This window comes from Protopterus annectens, chromosome 4.part0 (genome assembly GCF_019279795.1).
Source record: "Protopterus annectens isolate FY-2018-M chromosome 4.part0, PAN1.0, whole genome shotgun sequence".
Classification (NCBI taxonomy): domain Eukaryota; kingdom Metazoa; phylum Chordata; order Ceratodontiformes; family Protopteridae; genus Protopterus; species Protopterus annectens.
Genome location: NC_056733.1, coordinates 688,686,159 through 688,711,136, shown reverse-complemented (window position 1 = coordinate 688,711,136; position 24,978 = coordinate 688,686,159). Strand labels below are relative to the sequence as shown.

The window sequence follows — 24,978 nt, the reverse complement described above, 5'->3', positions numbered from 1 at the left end:
TATCACAAATTGCCCATTTGCTCACACAGCAAAACAATCAGATTCTTCACAGCCAACTCAAAACCTTAAATCTGGCTGCATGGCAAACCACCTAAGCATCCAGCCAGCTCCTCTTTCCCAAGCAGTTATGGATGTTATTCTGGAAGCTAGGAGGCCCAGCACCAGGAAGGCCTATTCGGATAAATGGAAAAGGTTTTGCGCCTGGAACCAAGCTAAAGGCCAAAACACACTTCAGCCTCACATGCCTCAGATTCTACAGTATTTAACTGAGATGTTGCACAAAGGACTTTCTTTTTCTTCCATTAAAATCCATGCATCAGCTATTTCAGCCCACTACAACACGGATCCACCCTTATTTTCGCATCCACTTCTAAGGCAGTTCCTCAGAGGGGCAAAAACATTAGGCCCCAGGAGAGCACCTACACCAACATGGGACCTCAATTTTGTTCTGGAAAAACTTACGCTACCTCCCTTTGAACCAGCTTTCTCTGCAGATCTACAGTTTCTATCATGGAAGACTGCCCTGCTGCTAGCAGTAACTTCAGCTAGAAGAGTCTCAGAGCTGCAGGCACTAATGGCAGTGGAACCTTTCCTCATTTTCCATCAAGACAGAGTTTCTTTACGAACTAATCCTTCCTTCATGCCTAAGGTGGTCTCCAGTGTGGCTTTAAGTCAAACCATCCACTTACCCACCTTCTTCCCAAAACCACAGAACAAAGGAGAAAGACTCCTGCATTCCTTGGACATTCACAGGCAACTTCATTACTACTTGGATAAAACTAAGGCTTTCAGAAAATCTGACCAGCTCTTTGTATCCTATGCTACAGCTTCACAAGGGAAGGCCATATCAAAACAGACCATTTCCAAATGGATAGGACATTGCATTCGTTTTTGCTATACCCATCATGGAAAACCAGTACCTGCTACCATTAGGCCCCACTCTACCAGGGCAACAGCTACATCTACAGCCTTCCCCAGGGGGGGTTCCTACCAAGGAGATTTTGGAAGCTGTAACTTGGAGCTCAGTACACACCTTTACCAAACACTATCACTTACCACTTTACTCTAAGACTAGAGCTGGCTTCGCCACTGCAGTTCTGCAGGGCCTCCTAGCCTCCTCTAACCCTCTACAACTCCTCCACCCATCCTTAGCTTTGGGATTCTACCCAAGTGTGATGACTGCAGCAGGGTAACACGATGAACATAGTGCAGTTTTGTACCTACCATAAATGTAGATGTTCGAGTGTTCACCCTGCTGCAGTCCAGGTTACCCTCCCTCCATCCCCTCTGATCTAACTTGCTAAAATCTCTACAATACCTTCCTGATGTATTTGCTTATAGCTGGAGGGATTTTGTGTTTGTGAAAAAAATTGCTTAATTTGGTACTAATTACTGACCGCCTTTTGGGGGCACCTCACATCTGGGGCAAGAAAAACTGAAGAAAATGGCGTTGGATGCATTACATATACCCCTGGTGCACTGACGTCAGGGAAGAAGTGACAGCAACCGACACCGGACCAAGACTTTGGAATTCCGGCCGACTGCAGGACCGCCTGACGGCAGGATAACCCAAGTGTGATGACTGCAGCAGGGTGAACACTCGAACATCTACATTTATGGTAGGTACAAAACTGTACTTTTGGTAGCGTACATGGGTGGGAGGAGTAGTCTTATTAAAAATACTTGCCGATGTTCTTAGTGTTTCACTGTTGCAGTCATCACATTTGGGTTATCTGCTTGCAGTAGCCCTCAGTCTGCCTGATTAATAAAGTCTTGGGTCCTGCGTCAGTTGCTGTCTCATCTTCCGTGACGTCATGTAGTCAGGGGTATAAAGCATGCAGCCGATGCCATTACATCAGTCTTTCTTGCCGTGCGGTGCCCGAAACAGAAGCAGTTAGCAAGTGCCGGTCGGCCAACTCCTGAAATTTTCATTTTCGAGTTTCAGAACCAAAGTCTTCAATGAAAGCTAAGTATCCTGTTGGGGAAACTTTTTCTTGCTCTAAACCGATGTCAGTAAAAGTAAATAATTGTATTTCTTATGGAAAGCAAATACCTCATAAAGATTTCCATTCGTACTGTATTCCTTGCCTAGGCCCTGACCATGACATACATCTGTGTTGGTTTTGTGTCTTATTTAAACAATGAACTATTCATAGTCTGTATATTTACACTTCTAAATATTTTGGTACTCGGTTCAATTATCCAGATATGGCTTTAGTAAGCCATCCGACTACCGACATTCTGAAAAAACGCAAAGATAAAGCCAGAGACAGCTCGCCTAGGTCCAAAGCTGCCGACAACTCCTCTTCTAAGCCAGTCGCCAGTTTGCCGGTACTCAGGTGCTTTTGCAGCCCCTGATACCCGCTACTTCAGATTCACAGGCCTCTACTGAGACCCATTCGGAGTCCGGTATGCCGCAAGATGCTTCAACTGTGGAACCTGCGGTGGTCTCTACCTTGGATGGGTCCGGAGCAGCTGTGCAGGCACCGGCTTCTGAGAGTGTATTCAGGCCTCCTGACTTGCATATTAAACAGACGCCATCTACTTCAAGACCTAAAACTCAAACCATGTCTAGAAAACCGGTGCCCAGACCGCATAGTCAGGCCTCTATGCCTAAAAAACAAATGATAAGAATGGCTGAAGACGTTATTACTTTAATCAGGGGAAGCCAACATTCCCTCTCTGAGACCTAGGACTGAGTTTGCTTATGATATTTCTGACCAGGATTGTGAAATTTCGGTTTCCTCTGATGACCAGGATTTACCCTTATCTACCTATGAGGATTCTGATGCAGAGGACTCTATTCCCTTTCCTTCCCCCCAGAGAATTTCTCTTCTGGTGAAACCTTGCATACTCTTAGGGAGCATTTTGGTTGGGAAAGCCAGGATTATTCTGATTCTAAAAAGAGGCTTAGGGATTTCTTACTCCTGCCCCAGCACAGGCCTTTAGCTATCCCTCCTGTACTAGACATTGTTGATGATGCCTTTTCAGAATCTAGCTTGGCCCCTGACTCTTTACCTCCTGCTCTCAGAAAACCCGATAGTTATTACAAGGTTCCTGACTCTCACAAATTCCTTTTTAAAAATCCTACTGTGGATCCTGAGACCATTTCACCAGGACCCAAGGGCATTATGGCTACTACTGCCAAAAATCCTACCCCCTCTGATAGAGAGACTCCAGGACACTGGATAGATGGGGTAAGAAGGTATACACTTCTGCAACCTTGGCCATTAGGGCCTTAAATTGCCAGTTTCATATGTTAAAGTATCAGCAACATTGCTTAAACAGAAAATTATGTTGATTCCTGATTGTGCTGAAAATAAGGATTTACAGGATTTAATGCATTCTGCTGAACAGATTGGAAAGATTGGCTTTAAGGAGCAATCCTTGCCATATCATGTTAAAGCTAAATTACTGGATCCGTCCTTGAATCAGGACTGCCTGTTTGACAACAAAGCAGAAGTTCTTAAAATTATGGAGGAAAAATCCAAATCTATACAAACTTTTAAAGATTCCTACAAGCACAACCTCCAAGATTTAGTAGGCATTGGCCCTCTAAGAATTGGTACTTTCCTGTCTCTTCCAGGCCTTCTCAGTCCAAACTCAGATCCAGCAGAACACTCAGGCTTCAATCCCAGGGAACGCACAGGACTAAGCAGTGGGGGGCTCCCACTTCCAAATCAGGGAGTAGTAAGACTCCCTCCTATGTAAACTGTCTCAGTGACTTAACTTTAAAACTTCCAAGCACTTCTCAACTGACTGCTCCCTTAGGGGGAAAGATTGCTCTGCAGGTAAAAAACTGGGAACTCATTACCCAGGACAAATGGGTTTTCAGTATAGTTTCCCAAGGATACAGATTTCACTTCCAGACATTACCAACCCCAAACGGTTGGCCAGACCTACCCCCAAATCAGTGGGCAGAGGCTCAAAAGCAAGTACTCTCTCTTTTAAGCATAAAGGCTATTCAGACTGTACCAGAAGAGGAAAAGGAACAAGGCTTCTACTCAAGACTTTTCCTGGTACCCAGAAAAGACAACTCATGGCGTCCTATCCTGAGCCTGTGTACCTTAAACACCTTTTTGGTGATTCCAAAATTCAAGATGCTAACTCTTCACCAGTTGCTTCCCATGCTAGGCAAATATGCCTGGTTGGCAACACTCAATTTAAAGGAAGCCTACCTGCACATCCAAATCGGGGAATCTTGCTGAAGATACCTATGCTTCAAAGCAGGCTACATGCACTATCAGTTCTCTGCACTGCCCTTTGGCTTATCTACTGTGCCCAGGGTATTCACAAAGTGCCTAGCTCCAGTCATTGCATTTTGCAGGCAAAGAAATATTCAAATATACCCATACCTGGACGATTGTCTAATTCAGGCAGAAAACCAGGATATACTTTTGAATCGTCTGGCATGTGTAAAAAAGGTGCTAACTTGTCTGGGGCACACCATAAATGAAAAGAAAACACCTGGTACCCTATCAACAAATTATATTCCTGGGAGCAAGCTTGAATACAACTTCCCAGATGGCTTTCCTCATGCCAGAGAAACAAATTTGACAACCTACTTCATACTAATGACCACAAAAACCCTGCTATCTGCAAGGCAAATACTGCAAGCCTTTGGGTTCATGGCCTTCTGCTTTCTACTAATTTCATATGCAAGATTGCATATGAGGAAACTACAATGGTATCTAAAAAGCCTATGGTGTCAACATTCTCAGGATCTAGAAGAAATGATTCCTATCATACCTTGCCTACGGTTAGAGTTCCTTTGGTGGGCAGAGGCCTGCCACCAAAACAAGGGACTACCATTCACTCTACCCCCTTCTGCCTAAACCCTAAAAGACTCTTCAGACTATGCATGGGGGGGCTCACCTGGCCGGGAAGTGCATTCAGAGCAAATGGAACTCTAGTCAAATGCACCTGCATATCAATCAAAAAGAAATGTTAGCTGTACAGAATGCTCTGACAGCCTTCAAGGACCACATTCTTCCAGGACAATTAATGGTAAAGATGGACACCACTGTTATGTGGTACATAAACAAGCAGGGGGGACCCATTCTTACCCAATCTGCAGACTAGTCATGGCTCTGTGGAACACAGCCTTGCGCTACCAAGTGCATCTACAGGCTCAGTTCCTGCCAGGAAAACTAAGTACACTGGCAGACGAACTAAGCAGAAATTGCATGGACCCACACGAGTGGAAACTGGAACCAAAGACTTTCAGCATGTTGACAAACAAATGGGGGAGCCCAGATATGGACCTGTTTGCCTCCCCCAGAACTACCAATTGGACAAATTTTGCACAGGAACTCCCCACAAACAAGCTTAGAAAGTGGATGCTCTGTCCTTCAGCAGGAAAAATCCATCATTTTATGCCTTTCCTCCTCTGCCTCTCCTCTCCAAAGTACTACTAAAGATCAAACAGGACAAACCAAGGACGATATTGATTGCACCAGACTGGCCACACCAATACTGGTATCCCCTCAACTGCAGTGCGTCACTACTGGCTCCATGGCACCTGCCTCAGACCCCTACCCTGTTGTCACAGCAGGAGAACCAGATTCTGCACCCTCAGCTTCAAACCCTGAACTGTGCAGCCTGGCTAATTACCTAATCTCTCCATTACCATCCCTCAGTAAACAAGTGTTGGATATAATTTTGGAGGCAAGGAGGCCTAGTACTATAAAATCTTATGCTGAAAAATGGAAAAGATTCTGTGCCTGGAACCAGTCTCAAGGGATGGGAACAGTGGCTCCCACCTTACCTCAGATTCTTCAATACTTAACTGAGATGCTTCACAAGGGCCTTTCTTTTTCCTTCATCAAAATTCACGCCTCAGCCATTTCAGCTCATTATAACACAGAACCATCCCTCTTCTCTCATCCACTGCTCAAGCAGTTTCTCAGAGGGGGCCAAAAACGTAAGACCACCCAGGAGAGCCCCAACTCCAGCCTGGGACCTTAACTTTGTATTGGAGAAACTCACTCTTCCTCCTTTTTGAGCCAGCTGCAAGTGCAGGTGTCAAATTCCTTTCTTAGAAAACAGCCTTCCTTTTAGCAATCACTCAAGCAAGAAAGGGTATTGGAATTACAGGCCCTTATGGTAGTGGAGCCTTTCATCAACTTTCATGCAGACAGGGTGTCCCACAGAACCATTTCCTCCTTCATGCCCAAGGTGGTATCCAGTGTGGCTCTTAATCAGTCCATTCATTTGCCAACCTTCTTTTCTAATCCACAGAACAAAGGGGAAATGGATACTGCACTCCTTTAGATGTGCACAGACAACTTAGATTTTACTTTGATAGGACTAAACCTCAAAGGAAATCTGAACAACTGCTGGTGGCATTTGCTGCAGGGGCAGAGGGGAAGGCTATTTCAAAGCAAACCATTTCTAAATGGATAGGCCTTTGCATTAATTTATGCTATATAAGCACCATGGAAAACCTATCCCACAGGGGTTTAGACCCCATTCAACCAGGGCTGCATCTACCTCTACAGCCTTTCTCAGAGTTGTTCCCTACCAGGGACAACCTAGAAGCTGCTACCTGGAGTTCTGTACATACTTTCACCAAGCATTACCATTTGCCAATTTTCTCTAAATCCAGAGCTGGCTTTGCCACTGCAGTGTTGCAGGGCTTATAGCTGGTCTTAATGCTGTCTAAATTCCTCCTCCCATCCTTAGCTTTGGGAATCTACCCAAATGTGATGACAGCAACAGTGAAACACGAAGAACATAGTACAGTTGTGTACACTTACCATAAATGTAGATGTTAGTGTATTCACTGTTGCAGTATTGGTTACCCTCCCTCCAGCCCCCTGACTTCTTTTGGCTATACCTCTACTCTCCTTTACTATGCTTAAAACCTTTTTGGTGTGTTTGCTTTTCTGTTGGAGGTATAACCTTGTGTGTGTACATATTATATATATATATATATTTTTTTTTTTGCTCCCTATTAGGGGGACACCTGACATCTGGGGCAAGAAAAACTGATGCAATGGCATCAGCTGCATGCTTTATACCCCTGACTACCTGATGTCACGGAAGATGAGACAGCAACCGGCGCAGGACCCAAGACTTGGTTAATCAGGCTGACTGAGGGCTACTGCAAGCAGATAACCCAAATGTGATGACTGCAACAGTGAATACACTCTAACATCTACATTTATGGTAAGTGAACCCAACTGTACTTTCTCTTTAGGACCACGGAAACCTAAATGGTGTTCGTTATCTTATAAATGTTGTAAGGAACTTATTAAAAAAAAATAGTTAGAAATGCTAAGAAAGCGTTACATAGTGTGCCGTTATTCAAGTGTTCTGCTTATATTTTAAACTTGTCTTTTTTATTTTTTTTTTTTACTGTAAAATATAGAGTTTATTCTTTATATCATTATAAATTCTGTTTTAAATTTACAGAAGAAGGTTTTATTTCTTTAAGAATCATTCAACAGAGATTTTAATGTAGACAATTATTTCTGGGAGAAGGGATTAAAATATATGTGCAATTATCAATGTTTACAGTCATTGTATTTCATCGCACATTTTTTAAACTTTATTTTTTATATGTGATTGTAGTATTTCAGAAACCCATTTGTGAAATGTCGAAGCTGATACTAGAGATGCCACAAGAAGTGTTGAGAGCAGATGTGTAAAAGAAACTTTAACAGACTATGATTTACATATTGTAACAACCACACATTGCCAGGATTCACTGCATTCTCAGCAACACGAAATTACAGTGAGAATGGAATGCTGCCAAGAATGCCTTGAATGCTGACAGTGTCTGGTTGCGATAATACACAAGTACTCTTTCTATTTATGGCTAGTCTCTATCCCATTTCATATAAGTTATTCCATTATGAGGATTGTGGCATAATTTTCATGGTATGAGACTCGATCTGAGCTACTTTGTTGGAACACTGGGACTCATGGGTGGGGGAGGAGTCAGAGCCGTGGGTCCATAGCTTCTAAAAGGTGCTGAGGTCTGATTTGATGTCCCAAAGGTTGTATTGGAGAAAAACACAGATCTTTTGTTATGGTAAGTGCATAACTTTCATTTTAAATTTGTAAAGATGTACCACAGTTTTGTTGAAAGATTTAACATTATAATTGCAATTTTTTATAAAAATCCCTGTTAGGAAAACCATACTAGGTCACTAAATCTTGAAATAATTGCTGACCATCACCAGAGTACAGCTCTCACCATCCCTGACTTATCCCATTATAAACGCACAGTATTAGCTTTGGATTCAAAAGGTCTATTCAGAATAAAGTTGGAAGAATGGAGCCCTCCGTGAAAAATTTCCTTAACTGGAGTATTTTTCTTTTTCTTTCCCGAGTATCTTGTATATAATTTTAGTTGGGTAGTTGCATGTTGAAGTGCATTATGTGCATTTGCATTAGTGTTTTTATTATTGCCTATGTAACTTGCATGCTTTGGTTGGTGGATTTTTTTTATTTTACATTTTTGCAGATTTGGCAATCTGTTTTTGCAGTGAAGGGAAGAGGACTCTTTCTTACTTTGTGGTGGTGTATGTTTGTCCTGCGCTTTTTCTAAATATTTCTCTCAGTTCCATTGTAGTCCATGGGCTTGTCTTCCATTGAGATGTATGGGAATTAGTTTTACATTATAGTTTTGGGGGATTAGATTCAGCTTTGTTTGTTTTACTGTTAGGATAATGTAGTTAGCTTGTACTTTTTTAATATTTACACTTTGTACTAGGTGAGTTTTTATTCCTCCCTGTTTAAGGTATATAAGCATTCACCAAGTCTGGTTTTGAGTCCAAGAATCACCAATTTCGATCCAGCAAACCCTGACTCTGCAAACCTTAGTAATTTGTTTTAACATGGATTCTGAAAGGGAAAGAGGTTGTCTAGTTCTTCCTGTTCCTCTGTGTGAGATTTTTTTTTTTTTTTTTTTTTTTTTTTTACAGATTGAGCTGTGTAAAACCTTGTTTGACAATATCCACATATCCCAAATATATGTGCAAAATACACACACATGCATATGGCTGCATAACTGGGATGCCTGATAAAGCAAAGGCATGCTTTAGGATTGGGCTTAGTTTGCAGAGTCCCCAAAGTCGATCTGCATGAGTGCGCTGTCCTTCAGCAAATAATTTTTTCAACATGTGCATGTGATCAGTGAGAGAACTATACCAAATGTGATAAAATTACTATTGTCAAATATTTAATGTCGTAAGCCATCTTTTAAGAAACTTTCATATGTTCTTTTACTTCAGGTCTTCAGAGTTTTGAGAGAAGAAAATCCATTTTCACACCTAAGTTAAAAGCCTTAAAGGTCATCATATTTTTTCAGTTTAACGTAACGATGTTTCCACATTTTTCTTGGCAGAGTTGGCTTGCACTGTTAGAAGAGAAGACTGGATCTGATAGCTCAGTTCTTTTAGAACATTCTGTGAAGAAGGCTGTGCAGTTCAGTTTACCAGTGAGTATGCAGCTTTCTTTTCAAGTCATGCTGTTTAATATATTTGTACTGTAGATTTTTTACCCTAAAACTTGTTATTGAGCTGTATAGTTTGTTTAATGTGTTTTATTTAAATATGTGCATGTAGATTTATCTATTTGTGTGTGAACTGGGTAAACTCATTAAGCACCACAGTCTTTTTCATTGAAGACCTAGGGAGCACTGTCTAAGTGACTCACATGGTCAGAATATAGGCAACTGAGACACAAAGAATATTAAAACAAGTGTAAGATATATAGTTATGTTGTGAGTTAGTTCTGCACAACTGAATTCATTGTTTGCTAGCTTGCTTGTTGGGCTCATCTAGGTGTCTCTTTTTTCAGCAATGTGATGTTTGGGAGTAGAGCACATTGTATTATAACTATGACAAAAGTGAAATGTCCAGACTTCTTAGTGAATGCCCAATGCAGAGAGCTTTATTTAAAGCATCAGCATTTTTTTTTTTTTTTTTTTTTTTTTTTTACTTAAACTGATGTAATTTAACTTGACCCTGACCTCTTTTATAGTAAGAAGCTGGGAAGAAAAGCTGTCTTCCAGTGAAAGTCAGTTTTACACACACCATTGAAATTGACAGGATCCAATATGCAAATGCTAAGTGACTGTTTTGCATAATTTTATAAAGTTTTGCAGTAGTAACATTTGATAAACAGCTTGTAATCGTGTACTTTCGAGATACATTCATATAAATTCTGCAGTATGTTTACTAGTAACACTAGTGTTCCTATTGTATACTAATATTTACACTAGCTAACAGCAACCATTGTTCATACAGTCAAGGTTTATAGAATGTTGAGCATTCTTTTAGTAACTTATGATGATTTGTGCCATCCTGACTAACTGGAGAGAGTTATTCCATTTAGTTTCTCATTAGAGTTGTATATTACTTCAGTCTGGAAGGTATTTTGATGCTTTCATTAGTAGAGGGGAGGGGAGATGGGAAAGGAAGGTGAGACAATAGAGTAGAACTAACCCATCTTCAGGTTATTACACAAATTTATCCCTTGGAGTATGTTTTCAAGCACCAGATCATGTTCCGATTTTAAAGCTGGCTGCATGGAGGCCATCTCTGATGGGCTTTGTAGTTTTTCATTTTTTATTTTAGCATACCATTCTCCAGTGGTGCATCTACACACAACCTGTACAGTTGGAGGGCAAGAATGTAGAGAAGATATTCTGCTGTATGTAAGCCATGATAGCAGGTGCCATGATCACATTCAAAACATCTGCAGTTACAGTACGTTGACTATGCAGCATTGTGTTAACACATTCATTCATTCTCTATTTGCTTTGCCCCGTCCAGGATCAGAGACTAGATGGATCCTGTCCTGGTACTTAGTGGGTTTGAGGCAAGAATTGGTCTTGATAGGAATACTACACCATTAAAGGATGCATATAGACACTCTGACTCACTAAAACTGCATGTGCACGTACAGGCATTTTTGAAGTACGCCAGTCACCTATAACACGTCTGTGGGAGTGGGAGGAAACATGAGCACCTGACAAAAACCCACATTGATATGGAGGACATTCTGACCATGCACAGAATGTACTCATAGCTACGAAATGAATCTGAGAGCCAAGTGCCGTGAAACAGCACCACTAACTACTACAAAGTTATGTTGTCCTGTTTTTAATGCATTTAGTTTCAACACTTTTTTCTGTGTTTTTCTTAGACCTGTTGGTTTGCTTTTAATTGGCATATATTTCCCCATAGGACACTCACTGTTTTTGTGCTTTTACTATGTCTAAGACTCCTGCCACAGGACCATATTAGTATGTGCAACCAAGTCTGCTTCTTTTCAGCACCAGAAAAAAAAAAAAAAAACTTGGTGTACTCTTCTATAGCCTAGTTTCCTTAGAGCTCCACGCACATAGGGCTCTCTTATTGTAGAAGACATTTGATCAGAATATTAGTATCTGTCTTCACCTTCTCTCATAGCTACACTTTCATGGAATATAATTAATTTCTTATTGTGTTGCCTATAGATTTCTGAGGACATTTAGCAGAATACGTATGTTCCCCTTCTCAAATGATAAGGAACAGGTATGATGTTGCTGTTCAAGTCCTATTTATATGGCCCTGTAGGTTGCATACATGAATGTTGCAAAACTGATATCTTCCATTTTCAGCAGCCCAGCTAGATTGGTTAAACCTCTGGCATTTTTATCAACCCAGCTATTCATGTTCCATATTTTAATCACTGCATTGTCAGATTTGTTGTGTAATGACTGACTGACTATATTTTTTTGTTCATGGAAAAATGACACTGCTCTGTTTCCGTTTAACAGTACTTGGCTTCTCTTGGCATTCAATCATTAGTGCAACAAAGGGCATATAGTGGAAAGACAGCAAATAAACTAATGGAAGCTCTGAAAGACTCTGACATGTTGCACTGGAAACACAGCTTGTCTGAACTCATTGACATCAGCATTGCCCAGAAGACTGCCATTTGGGGAATGTTTGGTCAAAGGTAAGGTGGTTTTCTTATGCAAAGATATGGTTGCCTTCAGTATCTGCATGCATGCGTTTTGTGTGTGTGTGTGTGTGTGTGTGTGTGTGTGTGTGTGTGTGTGTGTGTGTGTGTGTGTGTGTGTGTGTGTAGATGTATATACAAAGACACACACATGCGTGCTGACAAAAACATTGAGAGAGATACATTCCAGATATCATCCTTGTGATTCTGAGATGTGAAAACTGCTGAAAGCATCCTTGCACCAAGATGGTTTGCAAACATTTATTAGTGGGGAAGATTTATTCTCTGTAATGCTTCTACCTGAAGCTTCATTTAATTATGAATGTTATACATTTACCTAAGAAGTGTTTTATTTTGCTTTTCATTTAAAAAAATATATATTTTTCCATGTGTTTCTTGTACTACAAAGGTAGAAATAATTTTGAATAAATTTCACAGCACTACTGGAGAGATGCTTAGTGGCTTCTGCTTATATAATTATGTAAGTTACATGTACATACATGAGTTGATTTGGTCACATTGACTAATGTTGTGAAACTTTATCCCAATCTCATGTAAATATGTTGAAAAGGGGGGTTGTTGACATCAGAGAAGGATAAAATATATGGTATAGCTGAGATATGCATCTTAAGGCTTACCTAGTCATTGCAAATAAAACTGGAAGTGCATACCTTAAGTACGAGTTGGTAGCTTTTGTAGACTGGATGGTACAGTACTATAGTGAGTTGTCCCTTTAAACAAGAAGTGGAGTGAATATGCAGATTGAGTATTTTTTTAGTGCAGAATCAGATTTGTACATTAATATCTTGAGTGTTTGATGCACAGATATTACCTGAACAATTAGAATAGTGAAAGAATGGACAAGACATTTTCAGAACACAATTTAATATATTTATGTGCAGCTGAATTCTTGATGCCCTATGTATGCACTTTGCCTACAAATTCCATCACTTAAACTTTCAGACTTAAGTGAAACTGCACAGGGTTTGTTTTTTTAAACTACCTTTCTGGCCTCTCTCCATATTTGTGAAATACAGAGACTTCCAATTTAAATTACATAAAAGTGAATAGAAAAGTTTTATATAAGAGTGATTGTCCTGCTTCGTAGTTACTGTGCTTTGCAGAATGAGAAACTAAGTTATGAATATAGTCATCTTGTAGATTCTGTGAGTGAATAGAAAGTTTAGAGCATAAACTCTTCCCATTTCATTTGTGATCCTTTAGATTGTGAGGTTGTGTTAGACAAGTGTGATTGCCAGATTGCACTACTGAATATGCAGATTTATAAAACAAATTTTTCTTAATGTTATATTTTTAAAACTGTGCATGCTTACCTCCTTGGAACTCTTCTTAGGGTGTTTGGCACTGATTTTAATTGCAGTTTTCTTTGGTGTTTCCTAATGTTGAGATCTTTGAATATAATAAAATGTAACTTTTGTTACATTGTTTTTGTTGGAGGCAGTTTTGATTTCCTCCAGCTTCCTGTCTTGTGGGTTTTGTAGTTATATATTCCTCCCAAACCTCCAGTCAAGGCATCTGCCTGTTCAACTGGTCAGCTTATTTTCTATGCTAAGTGGTTTAGCTTGAGTTTTTTCCCATGCTTTGTATGTGGAACGTGAAAAGTGAAGGATGTTCTTTGTGTTTCACTGTTGCAGTCATCACATTTGGGGTTATCTGCTTGCAGCAGCCCTCAGTCGGCCTGATTATCAAAGTCTTGGGTCCTGCGTCAGTTGCTGTCTCATCTTCCATGACGTCAGGTAGGGGTATAAAGCATGCAGCCGACGCCATTACATCAGTCTTTCTTGCCGTGCAGTGCCGGAAGCAGAAGCAGTTTGCAAGTGCCGGTTAGCCGACTCCTGAAATTTTCGTTTTCAAGTTTCAGAACCAAAGTCTTCAAGTAAAGCTAAGTACCTTGTTGGGGAAACTTTTTCTTGCTCTAAACTGATGTCAGTAAAAGTCAGTAATTGTATTTCTTGTGGAAAGCAAATACCTCATAAAGATTTTCATTCGTACTGTATCCTTTGCGTAGGCCCTGACCACGATGTACCTCGCTGTCGGTTTTGTGCCTTATTTAAACAAAGAAATATTCATCATCTGTATATTTACGCTTCTAAATATTTTGGTACTCTGTTCAATTATCTAGATATGGCTTCGGTAAGCCACCCGACTACCGACATTCCGAAAAAATGCAAAGAAAAAGACAGAGATAGGCTGCCTGGGTCCAAAGCTGCCACAGACGCTTCTAAGCTAGTCACCAGTTCGCCGGTACTCAGTGAGGCGCTTATACCTGCTACTTCAGATTCGCAGGCCTCTACTGAGACCCATTTGGAGTCCAGTATGCCACGAGATGCTTTAACTGTGGAACCTGCAGTTGTCTCTACCTTGGATGGGTCCGGAGCCGCTGTGCAGGCACTGGTTTCTGAGGGTGTATTCAGGCCTACTGACTTGCATATTAAACCGCCGTCTTCTTTTTCAAGGCCTAAAACTCGATCCATGCCTAGAAAAAACAATGCCCAGACCGCATGGTCAGGCCTCTATGCCTAAAAAGAAAATGATAAGAATGGCTTTAGACCTTATTAATCAGGGGAAGCCAACCTTCCCCCTCTGAGACCCAGGACTGAATTTGGTTATGATTCTTCTGATCAGGATTCTGAAATATCTATTTCTTCTGATGACCAGGATTTACCCTTATCTACCTATGAGGTTTCTGATGCAGAGGACTCTATTCATTCTGCTTCCCCTCCAGAGGATTTGTCTTTTAGTGAAACCTTGCATACTGTTAGGGAGCATTTTCACTTCTGATGACCAGGATTTACCCTTATCTACCTATGAGGTTTCTGATGCAGAGGACTCTATTCATTCTGCTTCCCCTCCAGAGGATTTGTCTTTTAGTGAAACCTTGCATACTGTTAGGGAGCATTTTCACTGGGAAAGCCAGGATTACTCTGATTCTAAAAAGAGGCTTGGGGATTTCTTACTCCTGCCTAAACACAGGCCTTTAGCTAGTCCCCCTGTACTGGACATTGATAATGCCTTTTCGGAGTATAGCTTGGCCCCTGACTCCTTACCACCTGCTCCCAGAAAACCAGATAGATATTACAGGATTCCTGACTCTCACAAGTTCCTCTTTAAAAATCCTACTGTGGATCCTGAGACCAGTTCACAGGGACCCAAGGGCATAAAGGCTACTGCCAAAAATTCTACCCTCTCTTATAGAGATTCCAGGGCACTAGATAGATGGGATAAGAAGGTATACACTTCTGCAACCTTGGCCATTAGGGCCTTAAATTGCCAGTTTCGTATGTTAAAGTATCAGCAGCATATTATTGAATTGCTTAAACAGAAAATGATGTTGATTCCTGACGGTGCTGAAAATAAGGATGTACAGGATTTAATGCATTCTGCTGAACAAGTTAGAAAACATACTTTGCAATGTGGTTTTGATTCACAAGAGGCATCTTGCAGGGCTGCTATTACTGGGTCTGTACTTAGAAGGCATGCTTGGCTTAAGGAGCAATCTTTGCCAGATCATGTTAAAGCTAAATTGTTGAATGCTCCCTTAAACAAGGACTGCCTATTTAGCAACAAAGCAGAAGTAGTACGTAAAAAGATGGAGGAAAAAGCTAAATCTATGCAAACTGTTAAAGATTTCCTGCAAGTGCAGCCTCCAAGATTTAGTAGGCATTGCCCCTCTAAGAATTTGTCCTTTCCTGTCTCTTCCAGGCCTTCTCAATCCAAACTTAGAACCAGCAGAACGCTCAGGCTTCAGTCTCAAGGTACGCACAGGACTAAGCAGTGGGGGGGCTCCTAGTTCCAAAGCACAAAATAGTAAGAACCCCCCCATGGTAAACTGTCTCAATGACTTAACTTTTAAAACTTCCAAGCCCTTCATCTGACTGCTCCTTTATGGGGAAAGATTGCTCTGCAGGCAAAAAACTGGGAACTCATTACCCAGGGCAAATGGGTTTTAAATATAGTTTCCCAAGGATACAGATTACACTTTCACACTTTACCAACCCCAAACGGTTGGCCAGATCTACCCCTAAATCATTGGGCAGAGGCTCAAAAGCAAGTTCTCTTTCTCTTAAGTATAAGGGCTATTCAAACTGTCCCAGAAGAGGAAAGGGGACAAGGTTTCTACTCAAGGTTTCTGGTGCCCAGAAAAGACGACAACTGGCATCCTGTCCTGGATCTCTCTATCCTAAATACTTTTTTGGTGATCCCAATGTTCAGGATGCTAACTCTTCACCAGTTGCTTCCTATACTAGGCAAGGATACCTGGTTGGCAACACTGGATTTAAAGGAAGCCTACCTGCACATCCCAATCAGGGAATCTTGCAGAAGATACCTACACTTCAAAGCAGGCTGCATGCACTATCAATTCTCTGCACTGCCCTTTGGCTTATCTACTGCACCCAGGGTATTCACAAAGTGCCTAGCTCCTGTCATTGCATTTTGCAGGCAAATAAATATTCAAATATACCCATACCTGGACTTTTGGCTAATTCAGGCAAAAAGCTGGGACATACTATTGAATCATCTGGCGTTTGTACAAAAAGTGCTAGCTTCTCTGGGTCAAACCATAAATGAAAAGAAATCACATCTGGTACCCTGCCAACAAATTGTATTCCTGGGAGCAAACTTGAACACAACTTCCCAGATGGCTTTACTCACGCCAGAGAAGCAAGTTCATTTGACAGCTTACTTCAAACTAATGTCCACAAAGACCCTGCTTATCTGCAAGACAATTACTATAAGCCTTGGGGTTCATGGCCTCCTGCATTCTCCTAATTCCATATGCAAGACTGCATATGAGGAAACTACAATGGTATCTTAAAAGCCTGTGGTATCAACATTCTCAGGATCTAGAAGCAATGATTCTTATCATACCTTGGCTACAGTTAGAGTTCCTTTAGTGTGCAGAGGCCTGCCACCAAAACAAGGGACTACCATTCACTCTACCCTCTGCCACCCAAACCCTAACAACAGACGCATCAGACTATGCATGGGGGGGTTCACTTGGCAGGAGGCGCATTCAAGGCAAATGGAACCCAAGTCAAATGCACCTGCATATCAATCAAAAAGAAATGTTAGCTGTACAGAATGCTCTGACAGCGTTCAAGGACCACATTCTTCCAGGACAGTTAATGGTAAAGACTGACAATACCACTGTTATGTGATACATAAACAAGCAGGGGGGACCCCACTCATACCCGCTCTGCAGACTAGCCATGGCTCTGTGGCACACAGCCTTAAGCTACCAAGTGCACCTACAGGCTCAATTCCTGCCAGGAAAGCTAAATACACTGGCAGACAATCTAAGCAGGAATCTCATGGACGCACAAGAGTGGAAACTGGAACCAAATACATTCAACATGTTGATAAACAAATGGGGGAGCCCAGAGATAGACCTGTTTGCCTCCTCCAGAACTACCAATTGGGCAAATTCTGCACAAGGACTCCCCACAAACAAGCTTGGAAAGTGGTTGCCTTGTCCTTCGCCTGGAAAAATCTATCAGTTTATGCCTTTCCTCCTCATGCTCTCCTCTCCGAGGTACTACTAAAGATCAAACAGGACAAACCAAAGATGATGCTGATTGCACCAGACTGGCCACGCCAACACTGTTACCCCCCTCTTGCGCAGTGTCACTGCTGGCACCATGACACCTGCCTCAGACCCCCCTACCCTGCTGTCCCAGCAGAAGGGCCAGATAATGCACCCTCAGCTTCAAACCCTGAACCTGGCAGCCTGGCTAATTACCTGATCTCTCTGTTACCATCCCTCAGTAAACAAGTGTTGGATGTCATTCTGAAGGCAAGGAGGCCTAGTACTAGAAAATCTTGTGCTGAAAAATAGAAAAGATTCTGTTTCTGGAACCAAACTTGGGATGAGCGCAGCAGCGCCCAATTTACCTCAGATTCTTCAATACCTAACTGAGATGCTTCACAAGGGCCTTTCTTTTTCCTCCATCAAAATTCGTGCCTCAGCCATTTCAGCTCATTACAATACAGAACCACCCCTTTTCTCTCATCTAGTACTCAAGCAGTTCCTCAGAGGGGCTAAAAACTTAAGACCACCCAGGAGACCCCCTACTCCAGCCTGGGATCTTAATTTTGTATTGAAAAAACTTACTCTACCTCCTTTTGAGCCAACTGCAAATGCAGAGTTGAAATTCCTTTCTTGGAAGACAGCCTTCCTTTTAGCCATCTCTTCAGCAAGAAGGGTGTCTGAATTACAGGGCCTTGTGACAGTGGAGCCTTTCATCATATTTCATGCGGACAGGGTGTCCCTCAGGACCAATCCCTCCTTCATGCCCAAGGTAGTATCCAGTGTGGCTCTTAATCAGTCCATTCATTTGCCAACCTTCTTTTGTAATCCACAGAACAAAGGGGAACTGTTACTGCACTCCTTGGATGTGCATAGACAACTTAGATTTTACTTGGACAGGAGTAAACCTCTCAGGAAATCTGAACAGTTGTTGGTGACATTTGCTTCTGGGGCAGATGGGAAGACAATTTCAAAGCAAACCATTTCTAAATGGATTGGCCATTGCATTCATTTCTGCTATAAGCACCATGGAAAACCTATCCCACAGGGAATAAGACCACATTCAACCAGGACTACATCTACCTCTACAGCCTTTCTCAGAGGTGTCCCTATCAGGGACATCCTACAAGCTGCTACCTGGAGTTCGGTGCATACTTTCATCAAGCATTACCATTTACCAATTTTCCAGAGCTGGTTTTGAAACTGCAGTCTTGCAGGGCCTTTATAGCTGGTCCTAATGCTATCTAAATTCCTCCTCTCATCCTTAGCTTTGGGAATCTACCCAAATGTGATGACTGCAACAGTGAAACATGAAGAACATAGTACAGTTGTGTACACTTACCATAAATGTAGATGTTCGAGTGTATTCACTGTTGCAGTCCTGGTTACCTTCCCTCCAGCCCCCTCACTTCTCATGGCTATACCTCTATTCCTTTTTACTATGCTTAAAAGCTTTTTGGTGTATTTGCTTTTTTGTTGGAGGTATAACTTTGTGTGTGTGTATATATATATATATATATATATATATATATATATATATATATATATATATATATATATATATATATATATATATAAATATAAATTTAATTGCTTCCCATTAGGGGGACACCTTCTGGGGCAAGAAAAACTGATGTGATGGTGTCTGTTGCATGCTTTATACCCCTGACTACCTGATGTCATGGAAGATGAGACAGCAACCTACTCAGGAAATAAGACTTTGATAATCAGGCTGACTGAGGACTACTGCAAGCAGATAACCCCAAATGTTATGACTGCAACAGTGAATACACTGTAACTACATTTATGGTAAGTATACACAACTGTACTTTTTGTTACTCCAAAGTCCTTTATCACATGTTCAGCTCCCTCCTTATTTGGTCCTAGAGGTATGCTTCATTCTATTGATAGAAACAAGACGCTCTCCTCCACAAAAAAAAAAAAAAAAAAGGATGTCAATCTGATGGTCCCCTGCCATAAACAAACTCTACAACTGAAGGAGGAAACTGATTCGGAATAAGGCGAAGTCCCATGACTGGAAAACCTCCCTTATCAGCCTCAACAAAAAGTTGAGATCCCTCATCAAATCCTCTAAAGCTAGCTATGAAAACAGAATTGCAGCAGATAGTAAAGACAACCACAAGGCCTTCTATAATTATGCAAAGAACCTTCATGGCAATACCCAGATTTGCTCTGAGCTACTGCAACATAGTACCTCCTATACTGAGCCAACAGATATTGCCAATATACTGGCCAACAGATTCATTGCCAACTTTACCCCCCCCCCCCGGACCAATCACAACACCAGTAGATTGCCAGGCACCCAGTATTACTGCTGCACAGGTTAAAACAGTACTGTCCAAGGCCAAAAATACAGCTTCTATGGGGCCTGACCATATCCCTGGCTGTGTTCTACATGAACTACAGAGTGAGCTGGCACCTCACCTGTATCCCTTTTCAATCACAGCCTCAACTCAGGCTTTGTCCCTACCGAATGGCACACTGCTATAGTCATCTCTCTCCACAAAGGAGGAGTGACTACAGACCGTGGGAACTATGGAACATATCATCATGGACCTAATAATCAAGGATATAGGGAATCTCCAAACACTGGATCCCACACTGGTTTTGTGAAGGGTAGATCATGCCTGCTCAACTTGGTCGACTTCTTTGAGTCAGTCAAAAGAGGTGTGGATGAAGGCAAGGTGGTTCATACAGCCTACCTTGATCTGGCCAAGGTCTTTGATACCATTCCCCAGTAGCTGACTCCAAGTCAGACTGCTGACCAGTCACGAATGGAGTCCCACAGGGATTGGTCCTGGTTCCTCTCCTGTTTGGTATCTACTTTTCAGAAGGCCTGGCCAACACGAAGGGACTTTGGCTGACAAATTTTGCAGACCATTGCAAGTTGGGAGCCATTATTAACTCCCCAAGTGATGATGACATCCTACAGAAAGGCCTCACTGAGACCAACAACTGGTGTCAGAACCGTGGCCTTAAGCTCAATGCCAAAAAGTGTGTCGTCATCCCCTTTGGGAAAAACTTAGTTCCCATGAACTATCACATCAGTGGTAGTCCACTGAACACAGAAGGCATTATAAGAGATCTGGGAACACAGGCTGACAGCAGCCTCTCTTTTGACCACCACACTGCCACTGTGGTCAGAAAGCCCTAAGGGTTTTGCATCCAGGAAGAAAGAGGTCATTGTCTCCCTCTACTCTTCCCTCATTAGGCCAGTCATCGAATACAATGCCCCTTTTGGCATGTACCTCACTAGACACCTGCAACACCTGGAGAGGCCGCAAAAGTACCTCACAAAGAGGATACTAGGCCTTAAACCCTGTCCCTATTTGGACATACTCAATAAAACTCCCAACTATTCTCTGTCTCGTATAGCCTACTTAGAGGTGATCTCTGCTTGACTTACAAAGCCATGTCTGACCCAGCTCTGTTAGAAATGCTACATCTAAAGAAATCCCAATCTCTCCACACCACACACTCCAGAGACCTCAACCTCATTACCACAATCAACAGAGCGTGCTGGAGGGACGGGTTCATAACCCAGAGATTTGGCCATGCTATGGAATAGACTTCCCATACATGTCAAACAGAGCACCTCACTGGCCCTCTTCAAGAGAAATCTTGATGATTGGATGGGAAATAGAAAATTCACCCTGGGATCACTCCAGTGGCTCTGCTCGACAGAGGCATTGCAAACTAAGGTCGGGTGGCACGATGCCAGGGTAATTCTGTGGGCTAGGCTCGTAAAGGCTTCAAGGCCATTAGCCTAGTACAAACCTATGAACCTATTGTGTGGGGTACTTTAGCTTCCTTTGTTCACTGAACTGTTCCCTAATACATTTTTATTGCCTGCTGTCATGCAGTACCCCTTTAGTATACCCTTGATCCAAGAGGAGTGACAAGTAGTGTGACTTCCCATCCTCCAGGAAGGGACAGCAGGCCACTAGCTGTTTCAGAACGTTTATCCCTATGACATACTTTTGAATTAATTTCTTAATCTGATTTATTGTTTGTGATGCCTCTTATTAGCTTCATTGCTTTTAAATGGTGCTGTTACATATTTTGATATGTAGAATATGTTCTTTTCAGTGAAATAGTATCTGACAGCAGATGACGTTATAGTAATGACATGCTTGTTAAACTTGTACATAGTCCATTTAATGTTCACAGGTGTATACTAAGCTAACGACTACTGGGGCTTTTAGAAGTCTAGCCAAGCATCCCAATCGGAACCCGCAAGTTTGTGCACCTTAGAGGTTATTTTAAGGGGGAAATATAAGTTGATCTTTTACTTGCAGTAATTTAGTCATTCTGTTGACCCATCTTCTAAGTATTATGTTAAATTGTATGTAATATGCTTATCCATGTTTTTAGTTGTATATTTTAATTGCACACCCATTGTTCCACTTAACTCTCATTTCTTTGCTAGATGGATGACTTGCCCAAAGACCAGAATCTCTGATCTTATAGAAATAATAGAAAAATACAAGCAACTTGTCCATGTGGTCATTTACACTTCACCAGTACCCACCCTCAAATCTTACCTCACTTTTTCAAGGAGAGGTAGGCTAGTCATATGGGGGAATGAATTTGTGAATACCTATCCAGGCCAGTTATCTAATTCCTTTTAAAGGAAGATGGTGCACCACATTGCTTGATCTAGAGTGGAAGTTTGTTTTGGAGAAAGGGGGTAGTCATTGCATGATGAATCTCTCTTCACCATGATTTATCTTCTTAAGCAGGTTAGTGTCTCTGATCCTAGTGTTCACTGAACTGTTTGATTTGTGATAAGAGGTCTTGGACTGCTGTATCCCTAAAGGCATGAAAAATAAGACAGAGATTCCCCCTATGGAGTCTGTAGGACACTACAAGGACAGAGACTTCAGCCATTCCTGGTAGCACAGATCTTTTTTGTTCGCCTCTGGGGTTTCTCCAACCGCTTAATGTATCTAATAAGGTAAATCCTAAAGGGGACATGTATTTTACGCCGGGCTTGATTGGGGGAGAAAATAGAGGGGTAGGGACTTTGGATCTAGGGAAGGGCACTCTTTGAGGTCAACTGTGCCAGATAGAATGATTTTCTAATTTATTATTGCAACATCATGATCAAAGGAAAATTAATTGGCTACCCGTGTTCATTGGTCTATCACAGCATCTTCATTTCGGAATGGAGTTTTTGCACTGTTATCTGGGTTGAGGAATTGTTTACCAAATGCAACATTATTGCACTTTTTGTCATTTAGATCTGATGTTATCCATGTCACTGTTGGGTTGTATAGTCTGACATCGTATCTGAGACTGCGACTTCTCAGACAGATCCTAGGCTCGAGCTCCTCCTACTCCCACAATCCCTTGCTGCCCTCTGACCCCTCAAATCTCATTTGCCACTTCCCTGCCTCAGACATGATTCTTCTGACTTGAGTCTTTTTGTGAGATGAGTGCTCATTTTCAAACCTTATTTTTGTCTTGTAGCTTTTAATCTTACTTGTAGTTTAGCACCCTTTTAGTCTCCCCTCCCTTTCTAAGTAATTTGCTTATTGTCAGCCCTTTTGGCGCCAGATGTTCTTCATCTCACATTGCTGCAGTCATAACCTGTGGGTAGTCCGCTGTTCTCGGTCGGCCCGAATACCAAAGTATTAGGCTGGCGTAGGTCATGGGCGCTCAGATCTGATGTCAGTGCTTCCTGGTATTAAAGCGCATGACCGACTTCATATCCTCAGTCTTTTTTGCCGCATGGTCCGAAGCAGAAGCAGCGTTTGCAAGTGCGCTCGGCGTTCTGAAATTTTCAGATTTGAGTTTCAGACCGAAACCAAGTTGGGCTAAGTACCCGTTGGGAATATTTTGTTTTTCTTGCCTCAGTTAATTCCGGATGTCAGAAAAAGTGAATAATTGTATTTCTTGTGGGAAACAGATACCGCATAGGGATTACCACTCTCTCTGTATTCCTTGTTTGGGGCCTGAGCACGACGTAGTCGGGTGTCGCTTTTGTGCTAGGTTTAATAAGCGCACCATTAAACGTAGGTTAGATTGTGCTAGGCTTGTCTTTGGTAAGCGGTGTAATTACAATATGCCGTCAGATCCCCTGACGCCCGCTACTGCTAAGAAGCGCAAGGAAAAGTCGTTAAGGTCCAAGCAGGATGAGTCGTCCGTACCGGACGCCGGTTCTTTAGAAACTACGCTGGAATCTGTAGATCCAGCCGAGGTTTCAGCTGAGTCTCAGGGGGAGACTTTAATTTTGCAAGATGTGGCCTCTCAGGAGTCAGGTCAGCCTGAGGGGGCCTCTCAGGTTGCTGTACTTCCTTCTTTGCCTAAGGTGGTTAGGCCTTCTCCTTCAGTCTCTAAGGTACCTTCTAAGGGCAGGCCTGGTTTGCCTTCCTCTGGGATCAGTCCTAGTTCTGCAGGCTCTGTGCCTAAAAAACACATGCTTAAAATGGCAGAAGATTTAATTTCCTTAATCAGGGGTTCTATGCCCCCTCCAGATAAGAGGCCTAGGGTGGAGCCAGAGGTGGAAAGTTTGGAACAGGTTTCAGATTACTCAGAGTCTTCGGCTGAAGACACTCAGGATTTTCCTCCTTATTCAGATTCAGACGCAGGGGATTCCAGTCCTTCTGCTTCTCCTCCAGAGGATTTTTCTTTCTCAGAAACCTTGCATTCTATGAGGGAGCATTTTAAATGGGAAGGTCAGGATTTCGGATTCGAAAGAGGCTTAGGGAATTTTTGTTTTTACCACAACATCGGCCCTTAGCTATACCTCCTGTTTTGGATGTTGTTCAGGATGTTTTCTCTGAGGCTTCCCTTAATCCAGACTCTTTGCCTCCTGCGCCAGTTAAACCAGATAGGTATTACAGAGTGCCTGAGGCTCATAAATATCTGTATAAGAGCCCAAGGGCTGACCCAGAAACTATTAAGTCAGGGACCTAAGGGTGTCAGGGCTTCTGTTGTAAAGAATCCAGTTCCTATGGATAAAGATTCTAGAGCTTTGGATAGGTGGGGTAAAAAAGTGTACACCTCTTCCACTCTAGCAGTGAGGGCTTTGAATTGCCAGTTTCATATGTTAAAGTACCAGAATTTTCTCCTTACTCAATTAAAATCTAAGGTAGATGCTTTGGCAGAGGGCATAGAGTGTAAGGAATTACAGGAGTTGGTTCATGCCTCTGATCAGGTGGGTAAGCATTCTTTGCAGTGTGGTTTTGATGCTTTACAGGCTTCTTCCAGGGTGGCTGCCACTGGATCAGTTATTCGCAGGCACGCCTGGCTTAAGGATCAGAATTTGTCAGAGCATGTTAAAGCTAGAATTTTGGATGCTCCTTTACAGTCTGAAGTTTTGTTTGGCCCTCCTGTGGAGTCTGTCTTAAAGAAAATGGAAGACAAGGCTAAGTCTATGCAGACTGTTAAAGATTTTTTGCAGGTGCAGCCCCCTAAGTTTAGCAGAAATTGGCCTACTAAGG

At 42.0% G+C, this 24,978-nt stretch overlaps 1 protein-coding gene across 1 annotated transcript in view; it reads left to right on the top strand.

The window, feature by feature from the left end:
- ANAPC5 (anaphase promoting complex subunit 5) overlaps positions 1-24,978 on the top strand; it is a 1,323,163-nt gene that overhangs the window by 391,600 nt on the left and 906,585 nt on the right. Inside the window, exons 10-12 of the mRNA XM_044069767.1 lie at positions 8,934-8,943; positions 9,243-9,448; positions 11,777-11,958. Of these exons, the coding sequence (XP_043925702.1) occupies positions 8,934-8,943; positions 9,243-9,448; positions 11,777-11,958 (398 nt within the window). The remainder of the gene's footprint in view (positions 1-8,933; positions 8,944-9,242; positions 9,449-11,776; positions 11,959-24,978) is intronic.